The sequence below is a fragment of the Micropterus dolomieu genome, linkage group LG05 (genome assembly GCF_021292245.1).
Source record: "Micropterus dolomieu isolate WLL.071019.BEF.003 ecotype Adirondacks linkage group LG05, ASM2129224v1, whole genome shotgun sequence".
Lineage (NCBI taxonomy): Eukaryota > Metazoa > Chordata > Actinopteri > Centrarchiformes > Centrarchidae > Micropterus > Micropterus dolomieu.
Window position 1 is genome coordinate 11,396,761 of NC_060154.1, and position 18,935 is coordinate 11,415,695.

General features: G+C 39.2%; 2 protein-coding genes across 2 annotated transcripts in view; both read left to right on the forward strand.

The window, feature by feature from the left end:
- The window catches only part of LOC123971150 (low-density lipoprotein receptor-related protein 8-like), a 27,806-nt gene extending 16,576 nt beyond the window's left edge, over positions 1-11,230 (forward strand). The window contains exons 8-13 of the mRNA XM_046049809.1: positions 2,098-2,216; positions 2,512-2,651; positions 3,746-3,887; positions 4,071-4,268; positions 4,978-5,138; positions 8,419-11,230. Of these exons, the coding sequence (XP_045905765.1) occupies positions 2,098-2,216; positions 2,512-2,651; positions 3,746-3,887; positions 4,071-4,268; positions 4,978-5,138; positions 8,419-8,454 (796 nt within the window). The 3' untranslated portion in view covers positions 8,455-11,230. The remainder of the gene's footprint in view (positions 1-2,097; positions 2,217-2,511; positions 2,652-3,745; positions 3,888-4,070; positions 4,269-4,977; positions 5,139-8,418) is intronic.
- Positions 11,231-12,942: 1,712 nt separating this feature from the next.
- Positions 12,943-17,297, forward strand: LOC123971148 (potassium voltage-gated channel subfamily V member 2-like). The gene is made up of 2 exons (XM_046049806.1): positions 12,943-14,305; positions 16,384-17,297. The coding sequence occupies exons 1-2, from the start codon at positions 13,037-13,039 to the stop codon at positions 16,672-16,674; spliced, it is 1,560 nt and encodes a 519-aa protein (XP_045905762.1). The 5' UTR covers positions 12,943-13,036; the 3' UTR covers positions 16,675-17,297.
- Positions 17,298-18,935: the final 1,638 nt, after the last annotated feature.

Here is an 18,935-nt window from a genome sequence, read left to right on the forward strand (position 1 = left end):
GCGACATTCCACAGTACTCAGAGGATCACCAGTAATTGATGATATATTTCAGTCTGGACTAAAGTGGTGGACTGACCGTCCGATATTGCCATCCCTAGTGCCATGCTGCTAGCTGGGCTAAAGACAAACATGGAAGACCGTTATTGGGTTGCATTTGGCTGTCACATTTTCTGAGCTTACATAGGACAATATGAGTAAACCCACTGTAGCATGTATTGTCAAAGTCAGAATTTGGATGGATTAAGTGGAACAGAATTTTAAATTGAACTTTGAATAAACACCGTGTTTTTATCATTTTTATATGTTTCTTTTACTCTTGGATGTTTGTCAGGGTCTCCATGGATGGAAAGCCGCAAGATTCGGTGTTGGTGTTGAAAGTGCAAGGTTCAGTGTCGGGCCTGGCTGTGGACTGGATCCATCAGCTCCTCTACTGGACCAGTATCGAGAGCGGTTCGGTTAATGTTGGCCTGCTGGATGGTTCAGCTCAGCGTCCGCTTATCACAGGTCTGGACAAAGTCTCCGCAGTGGCTGTGGATCCTCTCCAAGGGTATGCAAGCCCAGGCATATTTACTATTCACTTGAATTAATAGTAAGCATCGTTAAGGAGGTGCAGTGTACTCACGTCAGCAGAGAGCTGTGACGACTTATTGTTGCTTCATGATCATTACAGTAAATATTTGTTTAAAAGCTTTTCACCTGGTTTGAATGAACGAATACGTCACTGCGTACAGTAAGAGGTGGTTAAACACAAGACTCTTTTTTAAGCATGTATTTACACAGGGAGTGACAATATAGGACAAAGCAATACATATATTAAGAGATAGCAGCAGTGCAATAAAGAGTTTGAAGTGTCTGGTTCATTCATGCATCTCACCAGTCAGTGATAAGAGCTGCACTTTTTTGATTCAAACATTGCTAGCCTTTTTGTTCTCAGCTCAAATACTTTTAGGTTTTATCTTATTCATTGTTTTTGTCTGTTTTCTTTGTTGAAGCACTATTTGTTTGCCACCTTGGAGGAAAAAAATCTGAATAACTTTTATGATAAATTTCCCACCCAATTTTAAAATCATAGAACTTCCGCTATCCTTTAATAATAATGATATCAACTTGGTGAAATACGATTTTGTTTCTCAAAAAAGAAAAATACACATAAAAAGACGTACATAAAAGTTCAGTATGTAATATTTAGGAGGGTCTATTGAAAGAAATGCAAGATAATATACAAAACTATTGTTTTCAGTGGTGTATAAAAGACCTTACATTATGAACCGTTATGTTTTATTACCTTAGAATGAGCATTTCTATCTTCATACACCCCGTGTCCCCTTACATGGACTTTGCCATGTTGCGCCGCCATGTTTCTACAGAAGCCCAAATGGAAAAACGGCTCTTCAGAGCGTTGAATACGTATGAGGAAGAACAATGTTGTAATGTAAGTAGTAGTAGTAGTAGTCGCAGTAGTAATTGACTAGTTTGTTAGAATTACGAAAAGAAGAGGAATCTGGACAAATGGACCACCACACGTCTTTACGTAATAAATCTTTATTGCAAATAGAGAAATAAAGCATACATGGGACTTAAAAAGCATACAGAACTTTGATTCGTGCAAAATAACGTATACATATTTTGCAAACGTGTAATTTGTAATATGGTTATAATGGTGAGTTTGCTGTCCATGTACAGTGACCTAGATGTCTGTGTTGTTATATGCTCTGATAATGCTCATCAAACACATCTTTGTAGTAGCGTCCATGTTGATTCCACATTCCGACTTAAGAGCACATGAACACACCCTAAGTAGGAAGAATGATTTCACAACTCGGGAAATGGGACCATCGAGCAGCATGTGAAAGCACAGTGAGCCACTAGATGCCACTAAAACGTACACACTGAATCTTTAAAAAACATTTAAAACAGGACTGGTGATCTGTCCAGGGTGTACCCCGCCTTTCGCCCAATGTAAACTGGGATTGGCTCCAGCCCCCCGCGACCTTGTACGCAGGATAAGTGGTTGACGATGGATTTAAAACAGGAAAAAGAAAGAACTATAGGCCAAAACTCTGCTGCATTATTCATAAGCCACTTCTGTTTTCTCAGGCTGCTCTTCTGGGCTCAGTGTGGCAGCTCTTCAAAGATCGAGAGGGCTAGTTTGGATGGTTTGGACAGGATGGCTCTGGTTACTTTGTCAATACGACACCCCGTCGCTCTCTCTCTTGGTATGTTGTGTGAAATTGCACAAAGATAATTGTGCAGTGATTTTTGGGCCTCTGTTGAACTTGCGGGAATTGTTGTTGATAATCTATGTAAATTGTTAAGAGAAGTTTGAAAGGGGAAGCCCCACCCCAGCTTTAGAACAGGGTGTGTGCACGTGTGCGTGTGTGTGTGTGTGCGTGGGTGTGCGCACTTCCAGCATAAATCAAAGGGCTGATCATGACCATAACAGCATTACAGTTTAGTTGCCCCTCTGTTGCAGGTCATGTTTCATGTGTTTTTTGTTTTTTTTTCTTCTAGATATACCTCGTCAGCTGTTGTACTGGGTTGACCAGGGAATGAGAAGCATCTCCAGAGTAAATCTAGAGGGCCATCACCGTAAAACAGTGGTAGAGTCTAATGGTTATCTGGACCGGCCTTTCGGACTGGCTGTGTTTGAGGTATAACAACCCCATGAAATAATGGAGACAGCTGTTAACCTGTGCCTCAAAACCATAACAGAATATTTCTCACTACTGACAACATCATGTCCCACTAGATACAGAACTGAATTTCAGAACGTAGAAACTAGAAATCACTACTGCTTTTCATGTGCTGCACCAGTCTTGTTACTCTAAAACCCTGTATGTATGTATGTATGTATGTATAACCACAGGAAAACTACATTTCGTAACACCATAACTTCCCTGTTCCCTTTGTGCTGAATCATGTCTAAAAGCTGCTGCATTTCTGTCACTAATGGACTCCTGAATTTGAACTCCTATCTGTGCAAATATCTACCCAAAAGATATCGTTAAGAATATAATTCATAATTTTGTTTGCATCTTGTGCTCTATCAGCATGCGCACAAGAACATGGTTGATCTGATATACACATTCCTGTAGACACATGTACTGCATGTGTGGCGCTTGCAAGTCATAAAACACAACAGGAAAAAGTTAAACATTTAAAATGATCAGACAAATGGCTAGAAAGATCTCATCTGCTGCTAGCTTGGCCCAGGCCACGGTGAACAGCAAACATCCAGGTGTTTTTCTACTCAAATATAGAATTTAAAATGAAGACAGGTTGAAAAGCTAGAAGACATTGACAAATATACATGAAATGGTAACTAAGTTAGGACCTTTTGTTACAAGGTCATTTCCAGTGTTTTCTTGACATATTATAAAATTAAATTTTTTATCTAATTGTTAGCACTGGTGTTTAGGCATGAGCAGGGAAATTGAGGATTTAGCAATTGTAGAGATACATTTTTACATCAATATAGAGATTATGATTGTCTTTTTACAATAAGTCCGCCATTTATTTTCACTTTGGAATACAAATGTAGTGGTCATACAAATATATGACTTGACAGTCAACATGAACAAGAGGAGAGGAGAAATTTGCTAAATGATCATCATCCACAGACTGCATATAGACATTATTTCAACATACAAGGATATTTTAAACATTGTAAGACTTTAGTTCACTGACTCATGGCCCTGTTTGCTGTAAAATACCAGCTCTGCTAAGTCTGTCCATTCTGCTTCAGGGGTTTGTATATTGGAGTGAAGAAGTGACGCACTCAATCTGCAGAGCCAACAAACACAACGGTGGCAACCTCCAAGTACTGTTGTCAAATGCCACCTCACCGGGCGGTGTGGTCATCATTCAGCCTGTTCTTCAACCAAACGGTATGACCAGTCACATGAGTTAAAGACATACTGTATGTTTCAAGTTTTATAGGGATTTTATTTTTGTAAGAAGGTCAGGGGACACTCTGTTGTTGCTGCTGTCCTTTTGACCTTCGCGTCACAATATTGCCACCTTGCAGTCAGTGATTCCTCTCAACTGATATATGTTCGCCTGGTTCTTAGGGCCATCTGTATGCGGAAATACCAGGACGGTCTGCCAGCACGAATGCGTTGTCGACCTGCTGTCTGAGAGTCCAGAGTTCAGCTGTACTCCTCCGGAAACCAGACGAAACAAATCTGAAGAAATCCCTGCCATTTCTCGATCAGTTCCTGCATCAACTTTATCTGATCCAACAAATGCTGGAATCCTCTCTCTCATTGGTAAAAAACCCCCCCAAAAAAACCTGTTTATTTCCCAAAATCTGTATTCAAAACAAATCCTCACCACAAGGCTGGAACAAGCTCCTGTGCTCCATGTCATGTAGGTGGTTTCAACACACGTCTGCCAATTACATTAAATGGTCAAACAGAAATGAATGGCCATCTAGAGGCTGTTAATGGCACAGTATTGCTGTACATATTGCCTTTAGTTATGTTTCCCAGCTGCATTCCATTAGTTTGATGTAACTTAATTGCTTCTCCTGTGAGACGGAGGATATAAAATGTGATGATGTGATGTCACAATAAACTGAGGTCGATGTGTTCACTCCCTGCTGAGTCATTCACTTGCAACAGACAGTCATTGTGCATTAACTTTGGCCATGAGCTTTTGAGCTTTTAGATCCCACATACAGAATTATTAAGAATACAGACATGTGTTTTTAGGGACTACTAAAGGCTAAATAAGACAGAAGCAATTCTCAATATGTTGCCAAATTTAACAGTCTGCTAAATAAAACATGTACATATTTTTACAAGCCTGTCCACAGACAAACGTCTGAGTATCTAGAGAAGCACTCCACAAAATATAGTGTAGAAATACAAATAAAGCCACCTCTTTGTTTGAGGTTGTTGAACTGATCAACATATCCTCTGTCATGTCTGCAGAGGCTCTTGAAAGTGATTCAATTTGTGTATGTGCGTTTCCCAGTGTTTCTCAGCCTGCTGCTGGTGGGAATGGCTCTGTGGTGGTGGAGAGAAGGGTTCAGGCCGTCCACGTCTCTCACTGAGCAGAGTTTCTCCCTCAAAGAGTCCCAGGACCCACTCATCATCCAGGAGCCAGTCATGTGTCCAAACACATGTCTCATCAAGGCAAGAGAAGTTTGCACGCACACACATACACAAAGAGCAGACACAGGCACCTTCAGAGAGGAGACACCTTTCATTTAGCTGCCCGTGTGTACACGTTTTTTATATATATATATATATATATATAATTTTTTTTAAAGAGGGGTTGGTTTTCCACTTAATGGTTATTTTGGAGATTGCATTTATGATGTGGCGAGCTGTTAGACGGGTCGCCTGTGAGACCTTTTTTTTAATTTAGAGTTTTTTAGACCAAAACTTGAAGAAAACAAGAGACTTCAGCCATGCTAAAGTGAGGGGATCACCAAAGTTATTTTAATTTATCCTGAGTGAGGCTTGAATGTGTGTAGCAAAAATGCATAGTAATTCATCCCACAAACGTCAACATTATGATGGTGCTAGAAGAAAGGTCAGAGGATCACCAAGGTCAGTAGGAATTAGTCATCTGGCAACCAAGAATGTCAAATTGTAAAATGTAAAATTGTGTGCCAATCCGTTCAGTAGATGTCGAGATATTTAACAGAATAAGTGGAAACTTTGACCTGCTGGTGCCACCAGAGGAAAAGTCAGTGGATCGCCAAAGTCATTAGGATTCATCCTCTTGTCATGGTGATCCAGCAAATATTACGGGATAAACGTGTATATATATATATGGGTGCTCCGTCATTGACTGATATTCATTTTAAATAGTTTGATTGGTAGTCTCTATACAGGCCTATCAGAAGAACCGATCAGATGACAAAATTAACAGCTAGTGACCCATTCTAGCATTTTGTACAGAAACACAGAGAGATAGAGACCTTAGAAGACGCGGACACAGTGGATAGTTTCCAGGAAAGCAACATTGAACACACCTGTGCCAATGTCATTCGGTACCACGTTGGTCTTGATTGTTTTGATAGGCTTAGTCATTAACAACAAGCGTCCTCGTCACGCGGCTCACCTGCTGCTGTGAAAAAGAAAGCATGCGTGAAAAAATCCAAAATGTGACTTGTGTACCCAAGTACTAGGCTGCGTCCTTACTGCAGTAGCCTGCATTCGAATCCAGCCAAGGGCCCTAACCCTTTGCTGCGAGTCGCCCCCTATCTCTCTCCCTTATTTCCTTGTCTGTCCACTGTCCTACCAAAATCAAGGTAAGCAGATTAAAGTAGTTTGTGAGTAAACACCAAAGGTGAAGTTACCTACTGAAAATAGAAATCCACACACCTCAGCGGCCCTTCCCCTTGCCTTCAAGTGATCATGAAAATAATCAGCATTAAAGTGCATTAACCGACAATAAAAACAATATTTAGTTGCAGCTCTAAGATTAATTAGTTACAGGTAACATATAGTAAAATTCATTTTATGTTCATACAGTCCCCTGCAAAAGTATTGGAACAGTAAGGCAAATTCCTTTTGTTTTTGTTGTTCACTGAAGACATTTGGGTTTAAGATCAAAAGATGAGTATGAGACAAGAGTTCAGAATTTCAGTTTTTATTTCCTGGTATTCACATCTAGATGTGTTAAATAACTTAGGACATATCACTGTTTGTATTAGACCACAGTATTCCTAGGTGAGCAAAAGTAAAGGAACAAATAATCTTAAAATCAATAACATTTAATATTTGGTGGCATTCTTCATTTGTGATGCTATTCCAGGCTTTTACCGCAGCTTTTTTCAGTTCTTGTTTGTTTCGGGGTGTTTCTTCCTTCAGTTTCCTCTTAAGGAGGTGAAATGCATGCTCTATTGGGTTAAGGTCAGCTGATTGACTTGGCCAGTCAAAAACCTTTCACTTTTTTCCCTGGATGAAGTCCTTTGTTTTTTTGGCAGTGTGCTTTGGGTCATTGTCCTGCTGCATGATAAACTTCCTCACAATTAGTTTCAATACATTTCTCTGTAAATTGGTAGACAAAATGTTTCTGTACACTTCTGAATTCATTCTGCTGCTGCCATCATCAATAAGTGTTAATGAGCCTCTTCCAGAAGCAGCCATGCACACCCAAGCCATGACATTACCTCCACCATGCTTCACAGATGAGCTTGTATGCTTCGGATCATAAGCAGATCCTTTCTTTCTCCACACTTTGGCCTTTCCATCACTTTGGTAGAGATTAATCTTGGTCTCATCAGTCCATAAGATTGTGTTCCACGACTTTTGCAGCTCATCTCTGTACTTCTTTGCAAATTTCTTACTGCTGATGAGTTGTTTGCATCATGTGGTGTGGCCTCTATATTTCTGCCTATATATGCACCTTCACCTCTGCACTGTGGAGGTCGTTGGTGATGTCACTCACTGATGTTTTGGGGGTTTTCTTTACAGCTATCACGATATTTCTGTCATCAACTACTGTCGTTTTCCTTGGCCGACATGTTCGACGTCTGTTGCTCACTACACCATAGTTTCTTTCTTTTTCAGGACATTCCAAACTGTTGTGCTTGCTATGCCCAATGTTTGCCTTCTTTTCTCAGCTTGACAATAGCTTGCTTTTCTGGTCTTCAAGTTGGTTTATCCTCTTTAACAGGAAATGCAGACTTTATAGGTTTGAACCAAGGATGAAAACTTAGACTAGTCATGCAGAGCTATTTATGTTTGGACAATCAACCTAGAAGGCAACAAGAAATAATCTGTCAGTCACATGTTCCAATAGTTTTGCTCACTTAAAAAATGGGTGGGTTCAAACAAAGGGTGATATGTCCTGAGTTGATTAACACATGTAGATGTGAATACCAGGAAATGTGATCTGAAAGTCTGAACTCTTGTCTCATACTCTTACTCTTCTGAGCTTAAACCCAAATGTCTTCAGTGAACAACAAAAACAAAGGAATTTGCCTTACCATTCCAATACTTTCGGAGGGGACTGTAATACAGGCTTGTCCACACTTCATTTAATGTTTTATAAGCTGCATTTTTATATATTTACTCATCTCAATTTTTGTGGTTGTGGTAATACTATTTTACTTTCCACTGAAGTTTACTTTTACATCTACTGTTAATTTACGGTTGATGTGTTTTCTTATTATTTTTTATTTAAGGCATCTTTAATTATTTCATTTCACCAGGCACATATTGCAATATACAGAATTGTTTTCTGATGTTTTAAACAAATGTAAATATTGTACTGGCATCAAACCTCCAGTATCGGTTGGACTCTACTGTTTATTTGCTTCTTCTGCTTGAAATGTCTAAGGTTTTTTAACAGGCACTCCTGTACCTCCCAGATAAACACAGCTTGACTTCCCTCTATCAGTTTAAAGGCTTATGGTGTGAGGTATGTCGACTAAGACGTGTGTTTCTCCGCCGCCAGGAAACTCTGCTTAAGCTGGAGTTGGACGGTGAATGAAGAGGGTTTGACACAGATGGTCGGGTGACTAGACTTGACCTGGTGCCATATCAACCCCCGCAGTGACCTCGTGGCTGATAGCAAGACAAATCAAACTGCTCACCCTGTCGCGCCCCAACTTCCTCTGGTGGTTAAAGTCACTCAAGAACTGACTTGAGTTCAGATGGAGAAAATTGTGTCTTTAGTTGTGAAAAAGCATTACATTCAGTCCTCCAGAATTCATCAAGCGTGCTGGTGAGGATGTTTATTTATACCTAAGCTGTGAGCAGCTGTGAACAACCACGTGTCTTTTTCTTTGCATTTTGAATATCAGCCCAGATGAACTCTTGCCTTAATTTTCAAACCCTGTTATCAAGCTATTTTCTTCAGCTGGTTACCAGCTGTGTTACAGCTGCAGGTCTCCAAGACAATTAGTGGAAATGTGATTTGTGTAGAGTAGAGCTGAAACAATTAGTTGTTGAATCGCTTGGTTGATTGAAAGAAAATGAATTGACGACCATTTTGATAATGGATGAATTGTCTTAAGTCATAATACCAAACATTTGCTGCTTACAGCTTCTCAAAAATTAGGACTTTCTGCTTTTCTTTTTCTTCTATGACAGTAAACTAAATGTAAGTGGGTTTCGGACTGTGGAACAAAACAAGTAATTGGAATACTCTGCGATTGGATTAATCAATCGATTGAAAATAATTGAAAGTTGCGGCCGTAACGTAGATTTTATTTAATTGTTTTGCTTAGTTGCACTTCCTCTCTACTCTTTTTTTTATTTTTTTTTCATTTGAATGTTTATTAAAATGTTAATTTCATGTTTTTTCAATTCTCAAAACTTCTCTTTTGCAGATTATGGATTGTTTTTACTTTCCAACGTCAAACAGGGATATCATGAATAATTTAACTCAATTTTCTTATGAAAACCTGGTGTTCGTTCTTAGCCTTCAGAATTTTCACACTGGACAGTTGTTTGCACACTGGTTTAAAGCAATAGTTCATTTAGAGAAATTTCCTTTCTTTTGATTAGTGAGCTTTAGAGGTGCTGGTAGGTGAATTTTGTTACCAATGACCAGAACCAGACTAGCTGTTTACCCATTTTCAGTCTTTATGTGATGCTAAGCGAACCAGCTGCTAACTCCTGCTTCATATTTATTGTACAGATATTAGAGTGATATCGATCTTATTGTCTAACTCTCTGTAATAAAGTGAAGAAGTGTTTTTTCCAAAATGCTGAACTATTCCTGTACAGCTCCCAGAACCTAATTGGTCTGAAATAAGGCAACATTTGACTCTCGAATCAGATTTTGCCAAATGGAGACCTGGCGGGGGTTTTCAGACCCAGTTTTCGAAGATTTAATCCAGCCTTCAATTACTCTTTCTCTTTTTCCATCATTGAGTCTGTTATCATGTTCCTTGTCTACAGTAAATATAGGACATGGTGTGCACCCAACCAACTGTAACTGGTATCAAAAGTTCAAAAGCTTGCTGTGATGAATAATGCAGCATTGATTGTGTATTCTTGCAATCTAAATGTTCATTTCAAGTGGCCTTTTAAAGTTTAATCGATACATCTAAGTAGTAGAGGTTTGATTCTCACAGGCGACCTCTGTAATAATTAAATCTGTAATTGTGGCATTGTAACATCCTTTTGATAAAATCACTCATCAAATATCTTTAAGGTACAGATGTCCCTATTGCTAAACTCTCTTTGCTTACTAAACTACTGCTGATTTTTGGCTTCAGCGCCAAGAGGAAATGCCACAAAAATCTAGATTTATCACTCTTTGTAAGTCTTTGAATGTTGGAAGAAATTACGGTAGTGAACCGTAATTCTTTGTACTGCAGTATTTGATTATTTGATGTGTTGATGAATATTTTTGGAAGTTTGCTTGCTTGCCGAGAAATAGATGGGAAGATCAATGCCACTTTCATGTCTGTACAATAAATGTGAAGTCACAGCCAGTAGCACAAAAGCTGTAAACTAGGAACCAGCTAGCCTGGTAACAAAGATAACTTTGTCTGCACCTAACCCCCAGTAAAACCGCATTCATTTTTACACAGGTTTTTGCAAAGATTAAACAAAGTAGATACAATGTGTTAATTTATTAATGAGCTTTAGAGGTGCTGGTAGGCAGGTTTTGGACAGAGCCAAGCTAGCGGTTCCCACTGTTTCCTGTCTTTATGTTAAGCTAAGCTAACCAGCTGTGGTATGGATCTTCTTGCCTAACTGTAAGAAAGCACATTTCCCAAACTATTCTGTTATCAAATATCTGTGTGGGTACTAATGCTAGGGAAAATTTAGAGAAAGCCTAGCATGTCCAATGACAATAATACAGTATAATGATATCATTGTCAGTAAAGAGGAAAAGAGGATTTCTTTGGTTGCAGGTTTAGGGTTTGTTGATTTCTGAGCACTGGTGCTACACTGGGAACAAATGTGTTTCTTTCTGTTCTATGTCATGGAGGTTTTGTTTTTGCTCTTTTACACAAAGGCTGTTAGTGTTGGTGTGAATGTTTGGTTGATGGACATGCCTTGTTTGAATCTCATCTTTTTGTGTTATTTTTGTGAAAGTATGTTGGACCTATTAAAAATCCATCAGCACTAATTGAGAGGTAATTTTATAAGTGTTCAACCTGCTGAGTTGTGTGGTTAGTATTTATTTTTAAGCAAGGGTTTTATTTATTTCTGGGCAGCATTACAGTCATTGTTCTGTATTTGCACCATGGATAAAACTGTTTGGTGCTGTAAATAAATCAAATAAAGTATTTTATGATTGCATTGTTACAAATTAAGTCATCTCTTGTCTACCTCTGAGACTATAAAATCTCACTGTAAATCTGAGTGTACGTCAAAGAAAACAGTGCACGCCATGCGCCAGCACCTCAGCACACAGCTGTATCTTGCGCCTGAAACATCAGGGAAGGTTTTGATAAAGCCGCTGTTGATAAAGCCGCTGTCAAAGAGAGAATAAGAACTTGTGTTGAGCTACTTTAAAGGTTAATTAAATAAACATTTTTCTGTGCTCTTAAATAAGTGACTGTTTTTTAGGCACTTATGGATCTATATGCTTTGAAATAATATTTCACAGCCTATAATCTATGTTGAAAATGATCAATGAACACCTACAGTTTAAACAGGAATTTAGGAATCAGCTGTCTTTCAACTGTCAACAGTAGCACTTCCTGGTTTCATAGTGGGTAACTGTTTGCCTTGCCCTGACAATGGCAGACAATTAAGATTTCCAAATGTATTTATTATTTTAACACTTTTTTGCTGTAAATACGTGTTTACTAATGTACTTGTCATCAACTATTAACTCCTCCTGTGGACACCCATAAAGTGCAGGCTGGTGATGATGAATTACAATGTACAGAATTGAAATAATATAAAATATGTCTGTGTTTGAGTTTGTTTTTTAAAATTGGACCGAAAGACTTTAATTTAAACAGATAGGATTGTTGTGACACTTAATAACGTTTTGTGTATAAGGCCATTATCTTTACAGTCAACATGTCTATAAATTGAATTCCATGTTGTAGCAGATCCAGGATAGAAGAATTTGCCAATGAACCAATCATTTCCTTCCTCATGTTCCCGGTGTAGATCGTAAAAACTGTTGTAAAGTGATGCAACTAAATCCAGAGGAACATCTTAAGCTTAGTGGAACATTAATCCCTTTTTGGCACATTGCAACACAGTTGACAGCAGTCCAAAGAGTATCATCTTCTAAGGTTTCTGATACCTTTACTAGTTCTATAAACATCTTGTTGTTGTTAATTTGTGAGGTCCACACTAAACTAGATTAAAGAGCTTTTATGCTGCTCCATCATCCTGGAATCTTCTGCAATTAGAAAAAAAAATGTCTCTTTGTGAATTGAAATTATTGCTACATAATTTGGGTGCGCTCTCTTCTGGCTGCTGATGTTCTTTCCTGGTTTAATAAAGGTGAAGTGAAATATTTGACAAGAGTGCAAAAAATGCAAAGTGCAATTCCTAACAGATCATCTCCACTGGACTTTTGTCTCAGCTTTTGATGACTTACTGTAGTTTTATGCTATTCTACCTCTGTAATCAGTTTATACTTCCCCTTTATAAGTCTTATGAGAGTAGTGTGAGGAAATGAATGAAGTAGAGTAGTATGTAAAAACAAAAAAAAACAGCCAACCCTTTGTTTCGTCACTTTCAAATCCTTAAATCAACTTTGTTTCCTAATCCTGCCTCCCCCCTGTATTTAACTGCTTAAGGAAACTTGGAAATGCACCAATGAGATTAAATGGATGACATCCCTGCTGCTTACCCTTGATCTAGACGTCTGATATATCAAATTCCTCACACACTAACAGTCTGAGAGGGGAATCTCTGTCTCTCTCTATTGAACTACAATATCAGTTATCAGTTATCAGTGAGCTACAAAAACAGGAAGAGCTGCCATTCACTGGGGATTTCAGTTCCTGCGGGACCAGAAACAGTCTTTCTGATGATTCAGCAAGGTACCATGTGCTGCTAGTATAGCTACATTTCCTGGATTGTTTCCTGTTATTCTCGTTTTCTTCTTTTCCACTGGCTTCCTGCCTTGAAACACAGTTGCTATGGCTTCAGAGAAATTTCACCTGCAGAGATGTTTGCAAAACCGCCGCTTGACTGTCACTACCACTGGTCTGTCAAAGAGTGTAGAGGACAACAGAACATTCCCATTTTCTCAGGAGAAAACTGTCAAAGCTTGGAGATCTCTGGAGGATCTGGACAGTCTTGGCATCAAAGAAGAGTGCCCCAAAGCAAAGGACAGACCTGAACGGCAACATAACATCACTGTCAATGTTGGGGGGAAAGTGTTTCATATCCCCAAACAGTGTGCCGTTAAATATCCTCAAACTCGGATAGGCTCATTGGCCCTCTGCAGGGACCGAGCAAAACTCCTCATGCTGTGCGACGACTACTGTGTGCGCAAGAACGAGTTCTTCTTTGACCGTGACCCTGCCTACTTCCACCACATTTGCCATTTCTACACAAGTGGAGTGCTGTGGGTCATACAGGAAATGTGCCCCATCAACTTCGAGGAGGAGATTGCATACTGGGGCCTGAGCCTGAAGGACACCCAGTTCTGCTGCTGGACGGTGTTCGAGGAGAAGGTTGATGAAGTAAAGGACAACCTGAAGGTGGATAGGGAGCTGATGGCTGAGAACGAAGTGAAGTACGACGTCAAGTGTTTTAGGGACATGATGTTCGGGAATATGCGGAAGATTATGTGGAACATGGTGGAAGATCCGTACTCTTCAGCTCTAGCAAAGGCTTTTACTTTGGTCTCCAACCTTTTTGTGCTCTTCTCCATCGTCGCAATGACTCTCAACACTGTGGAGGAACTTCAAACATATAGAATCAACAACAGAACACACATGGAATGGGTGGAGATCATCACCATTGTGTTCTTCACCTTTGAATATTTAATTCGCCTTCTCACCACTCCAAACATCACAATGTTTTTGAAGAGTGGACTCAACTTCGTGGACATGGTGGCAGTCATGCCTTATTTTGTCCAGATCATCTTCGAAGCCTTTTCTGACAGTGAGAACGTGAATGCTCAGGAAGACCTCAGGGCCATGGCTCGGGTCAGCAAGCTCAGCCACGTCCTCAAAGTCGTCAAGCTGCTGCGGATATTTCGGATTTTGAAGCTGGCTCGACACTCCACCGGCATGAGAGCCTTTGGGTTCACTCTGAAGCAGTGTTACCAGCAGGCCAGTTGCATTTTCCTCTTCATTGCGATGGGAATCCTCACTTTCTCTGCTCTCCTTCATTCAGCGGAAAGGGAAACTGAGGGATCTCCTATCCACAGTATCCCACATGCCTGGTGGTGGGCTGCAGTGAGTATCAGTAGATGAATAACTCAATGTCATGCACCATGCTCTTCTAGACCTCAGTTTTTTTCTAATCTACAAAAATCTTCCCCTCACCTGTCTTCTTCCTCTTCCTACACCTGACAAAGACAAATATGTGATATAGTCAGTAACACTACCACCTGATAAAGGTTTTTATTCCAAGCTGACATCACAGCAGCGCGTTTCACTGGATAAAATCTCTTATCTCTCCTTTTAGCTGCAGAGGTTTGATTGAAAGGAAAATCTACAGAAAATTTATGGAAAATACTTTAGCTTTGAGGAGGTGCCTTGAAGAGCACCTCAAGATTAACCTTCATAAACATAGTATTCATGATACTATTTATGTTATTAACTGGCTGTTCTTTAAACATAAACAATGTTAATGCTAAATTTAACCTTAAAATAGTGTCCTATACAACACGTTCTCACTCCTAATTCATCAAATATGGCAGCTTGGTTAGTAGCCGTATATGCTTCAAACTATGACACTATAGGTAACCCTCTAGCATCATTTCTGGAGGTGCCCCTCTAGTGTGATGTATTGATGTGCCTTCAGAGTCTGGTTGATGTAGTACACAGAGCGCAAAAGTCCACGTAGTAAGCTGGTTTGGGTAAAACTGATGCTAGAGGGGTACGTAGAGCGTAGTTTGAAGTGTAGGGCCACTGGCCAAGCTCCCACATTTGATGAGTTGGGAGTGTGAATATGTTGCCCTCTGACATAAACATGGTGTATTTCCCTACAGATACAATTGTTACTGAGTGGGAAGCCAGTGGTGAAACTGAGCCAAAATGATCTGGGCTCAGCTTCGTCAGATTTACAACATTCATTTTTACACATTATACAAACTTGCAACCCATGCATGTACATAAGAAAGCGCTGTGGGACAGCTGTACCTATTTGCAATCTGAGTGTAAACAGCTTTATTACCTTTGTGAAATGGGCCTCAGGGACCTTGTTGCTGCACCTGTGACTCCTTCTGTTTGTTAGGGCGCATGCATGAAGGGATGAATAGGCTATAAGGAAGACAAGGACTGCAGCACCAGGGAATTACAGTCCATAAGGCTTCCTAAGACTGTTTTCTGGACTAACATAATTCAGCACTGGAGGTTTCTTGAATAATGGTTTATACTAGCCACCAAGTTTTAAATAGTTGGCTTAACATCAATATTCATGCAAGAAATCAAGAAATTCAGCTAATAATGCTTTAGAAATTAATAATTATAAGTTTAATATCAAAAGAAACAAGAAAAGACACTATTTTGCAGATTTATGAAACATTGTATTTGTGTATCTGGGCTTACGTGTTAAAAATAGTGGTAATACTTTACTTTACACCTAGATGAGATAGATGTGTGTTTAGGATGCCCCTCCCCGTAGTGGTACAATTTGTCACCAGGCACAAACTAGCACTATATCAGGAACATGGAAATGCAATCACTGGTCTATCCTTGCTGGCTAATGGAGAAGGAAAAGGATTACATTACAGGTGGTTGTTTGCTAGTGAATCCTGCTGTTCCTTGTTAAGCTGCTTGAATTTTACAGTTAATCCAAACTGGGCCAGGGCAACAAACCATGATAAGCCCGTTTGAAACTTGCAGCTGCATGAGACTCCTTTTCTGCTTTGTGTAGCATTCGTGAAAGCCGAAAGACGACAGTCCTTCAGGGCCAGCCGGTGCAGATGTTAAACCTGACGACAGACATGTCTGTTCTCTGAATAGGCCTACTGGTTTAGTAGTCTAGCTGGTTGTACAGATTACGGTCTCAGAAAGTTCTCATCTTTAAATATTTCACATACACAGCTCTTGTGCACTGTTAAAAGCCACTTGCTTTGCAATTATGATCAAAATAATTATGATAAATAAAACTGGAAGTGGACTTTCCCAACTAAACAACTGATCAAATCTTGCTAAATAATACCAGTTTAGCAGCATCACACCTGGAAAGTGTCGTCTCAGGAGATAAGATATTTCAGTTTGTGGAGCCTCATTCTTCTAATCATCATAAGGGATCATTTTGTTGTGAAGAAAATGTTGAAAATCTACTGTTCAATTTTCTCTCTTAGGTCAGCATCTCCACTGTTGGCTACGGTGATGTGGTTCCTGTGACTATACTGGGCCGCGTTGTGGCCTTTGGCTGCATCTCATTTGGCATCATCCTCAACGGCATGCCGATCTCGCTCCTCTTCAACAAGTTCTCTGATTACTATGCCAAGCTAAAAGCCCAAGAGTACAACACCATCTCAGTGCAGCGGCGCTTTCATCTACGGAGGCGCATCCGACGCAAAATGGACATATGTTTTCATCCCTGTGAGGAAGACAATAGTCCAGAAAGCAACTGTAAGTGTCCACACTGAGTGAATCTTAAAATGACGTGATCATTTTAATAAAGGTGTCTTATTTTATTTGTTTATGTATTTGTTTATTTCAGGTTTATTTGGACAATTTACATTAATAATACATACATACATGTATAATGTGCCAGAATTAGCCAAAAGGCTATTTTACATCTGCTGTCCCTGGACAGGTGGTAATTTGTCACACCTAAAAAGATAAAAGGATCAAAATAGTACATACAGATTAAGCCCAATACAAAAAAAATCCTCAGTGTGAGTGTGTTGCTTGGTAAACTTAAAAGTGAGTCATCGTGTATGACAATGTGTTGGGTACAGGGAAATAAGCTGATAATAAAATTAAGTTAAAAAGAGGATATGGTTGAGAAAGAAGGCAGTTGGATTAAAGGGAGGGAAGTGACAGTGACAGGCACTAATGTCTTTTTCTATTTAAATAACTTGTTATGGTACAGTTGACATAAGGTTGTGTGTTAGGATTAGAGACCCAAGTTTGTAACACGAAACTCAAGTAAGTTGGATCCACCACACAGACTCAACTTAAACTGAAAACTTGTGAATTGTAAACGACGAGTGCCTGTAACTGAATAGAATTGTTAGAAACGAAATAAATGTTTCAAAACATGACTATACATGTTTCCTATCAATGCTGTCATGTATGTTAAGTTATCTCTTTCTATCATATGAATAATAAGGAGACTGATGACTTACAATAAATCACTGGTTGCTGTAAACATGTCTGTCAATGTGTAAAGACTCATTATTACATCTGGATATATGGATTTTTAAATATTTTTTCCTTTTATCCGTTTTTCCCTGGATCCAGTCTTTGCGCTAAGCCAGTCATTCGTCCTGAGCTACCTGCCACTTTGTTGAGAAACTGCTTCAGACCCTGTCTCACCAATACCGGTGGAAATTGCTGTCTCTTGATATGCTAAATTAGCTAGGTATTCAAACTGGCAAGTTGCTAACTTTGTCTTTCTGCCATTTGTTACTGGGCAGGTGGCATATATTTTTACCTGTGTCTAAAAATAATTCTGACGAGAGCTGTGAACTAACACAGTAAAGTTGCAGGTAGTAAAACCAAAACAAGGAGCTGAAAGATGCTATAAAGCTCTCTGTAGCTGAGTGGACCTTCAGCATCCGGTGATAATTCTGTGTGGGTTCTTCATTATGAGTGACCCCTTTTACATTACACATAGACATTTGATTTAATTGTTAATATACTGTATACATATTCATTATAGCATATTTAAGAAATCAATTAATTTGCTTATTTACTACCAAACATTTGAATTTAAGTCACCTGTCACCTACTGGAAAGTCACCGTTGATTATAATCAGACATCAAACTTGTGACATCAAAAGCTGACGCCATTGTAGATTCTTTTGTTGATTTAAGTATCCTTTTCCCTAAGAACTTATTGTTTTTTTCTTAGGAAGTAATCGTACTCTGAGTAAATATTGAGTTATGACACAATGATCAATATTAGATCATTGTTTCCCAATTTGGAGGCCAAGTAACACCTAGAACTCGTGTTGTAGGCGCTTTAAGAAATGGACAGGGGTCAGCATGGGCTCCCTGACTGGTCTGCGGCTTTACAGTCACATACTCTGCAATGCATTGTGTGTTCTGACACCTTGCTATCAGAACCAGCATTACCTTTTTCTGCAATTTGACCTTTAGCTCATTTGTTGAATCGGCCCACACATGCCAGTCTTGCTCAAATATTTACCCAAACCATGACATAAATGTAATATAATCAGTTATGTTCTATATAGCACGAAGAGACTACAAACTTAATTTTGTTGTGCAACCTTGTATTGCATAATGACAAATACATTCCTTTGATACTTGATCCTTGATCATTGTTGAATCTTCACTAAAAAGTTGTGGCTCTCTTGGTTTTATCCTCCTAATTCCTCTAATTCCTCTTAGCAATGTTATAGAATGACAAATGAATGTACCTCGAAACCTTGAAATGATTAAAATGTACCTCGAACCTTGAAATTATTAAAATGTACAGGATGATATTTAATTTCCTATCACGAATAGTACATAAACAACGACCTGAGAACCTGCTCTGATGCTTAATCCCAGATCAGATCCAAAAAAAAAAGAAGCAAGAACCAAGCAGTACAGAGAAAAGTAAAAAAAAAATTGTTAAGCCCCAATCAAATGTAGTACATTTTACATGCCCGACATTTGAATTGTTCTTTACCCTGATCAAGGTCTTAAGAAACCAGATTCAGAGTCCGTTTGTCAG

What these genes read in the sequence shown, in the direction of transcription:
- LOC123971148 (XM_046049806.1), top strand. Translation starts at nt 13,037, where the DNA reads ATGGCTTCAGAGAAATTTCACCTGCAGAGATGTTTGCAAAACCGCCGC. An exon ending in ATGCCTGGTGGTGGGCTGCA is followed by an intron (nt 14,306 to 16,383) that starts GTGAGTATCAGT and finishes TTTCTCTCTTAG; the next exon opens with GTCAGCATCTCCACTGTTGG.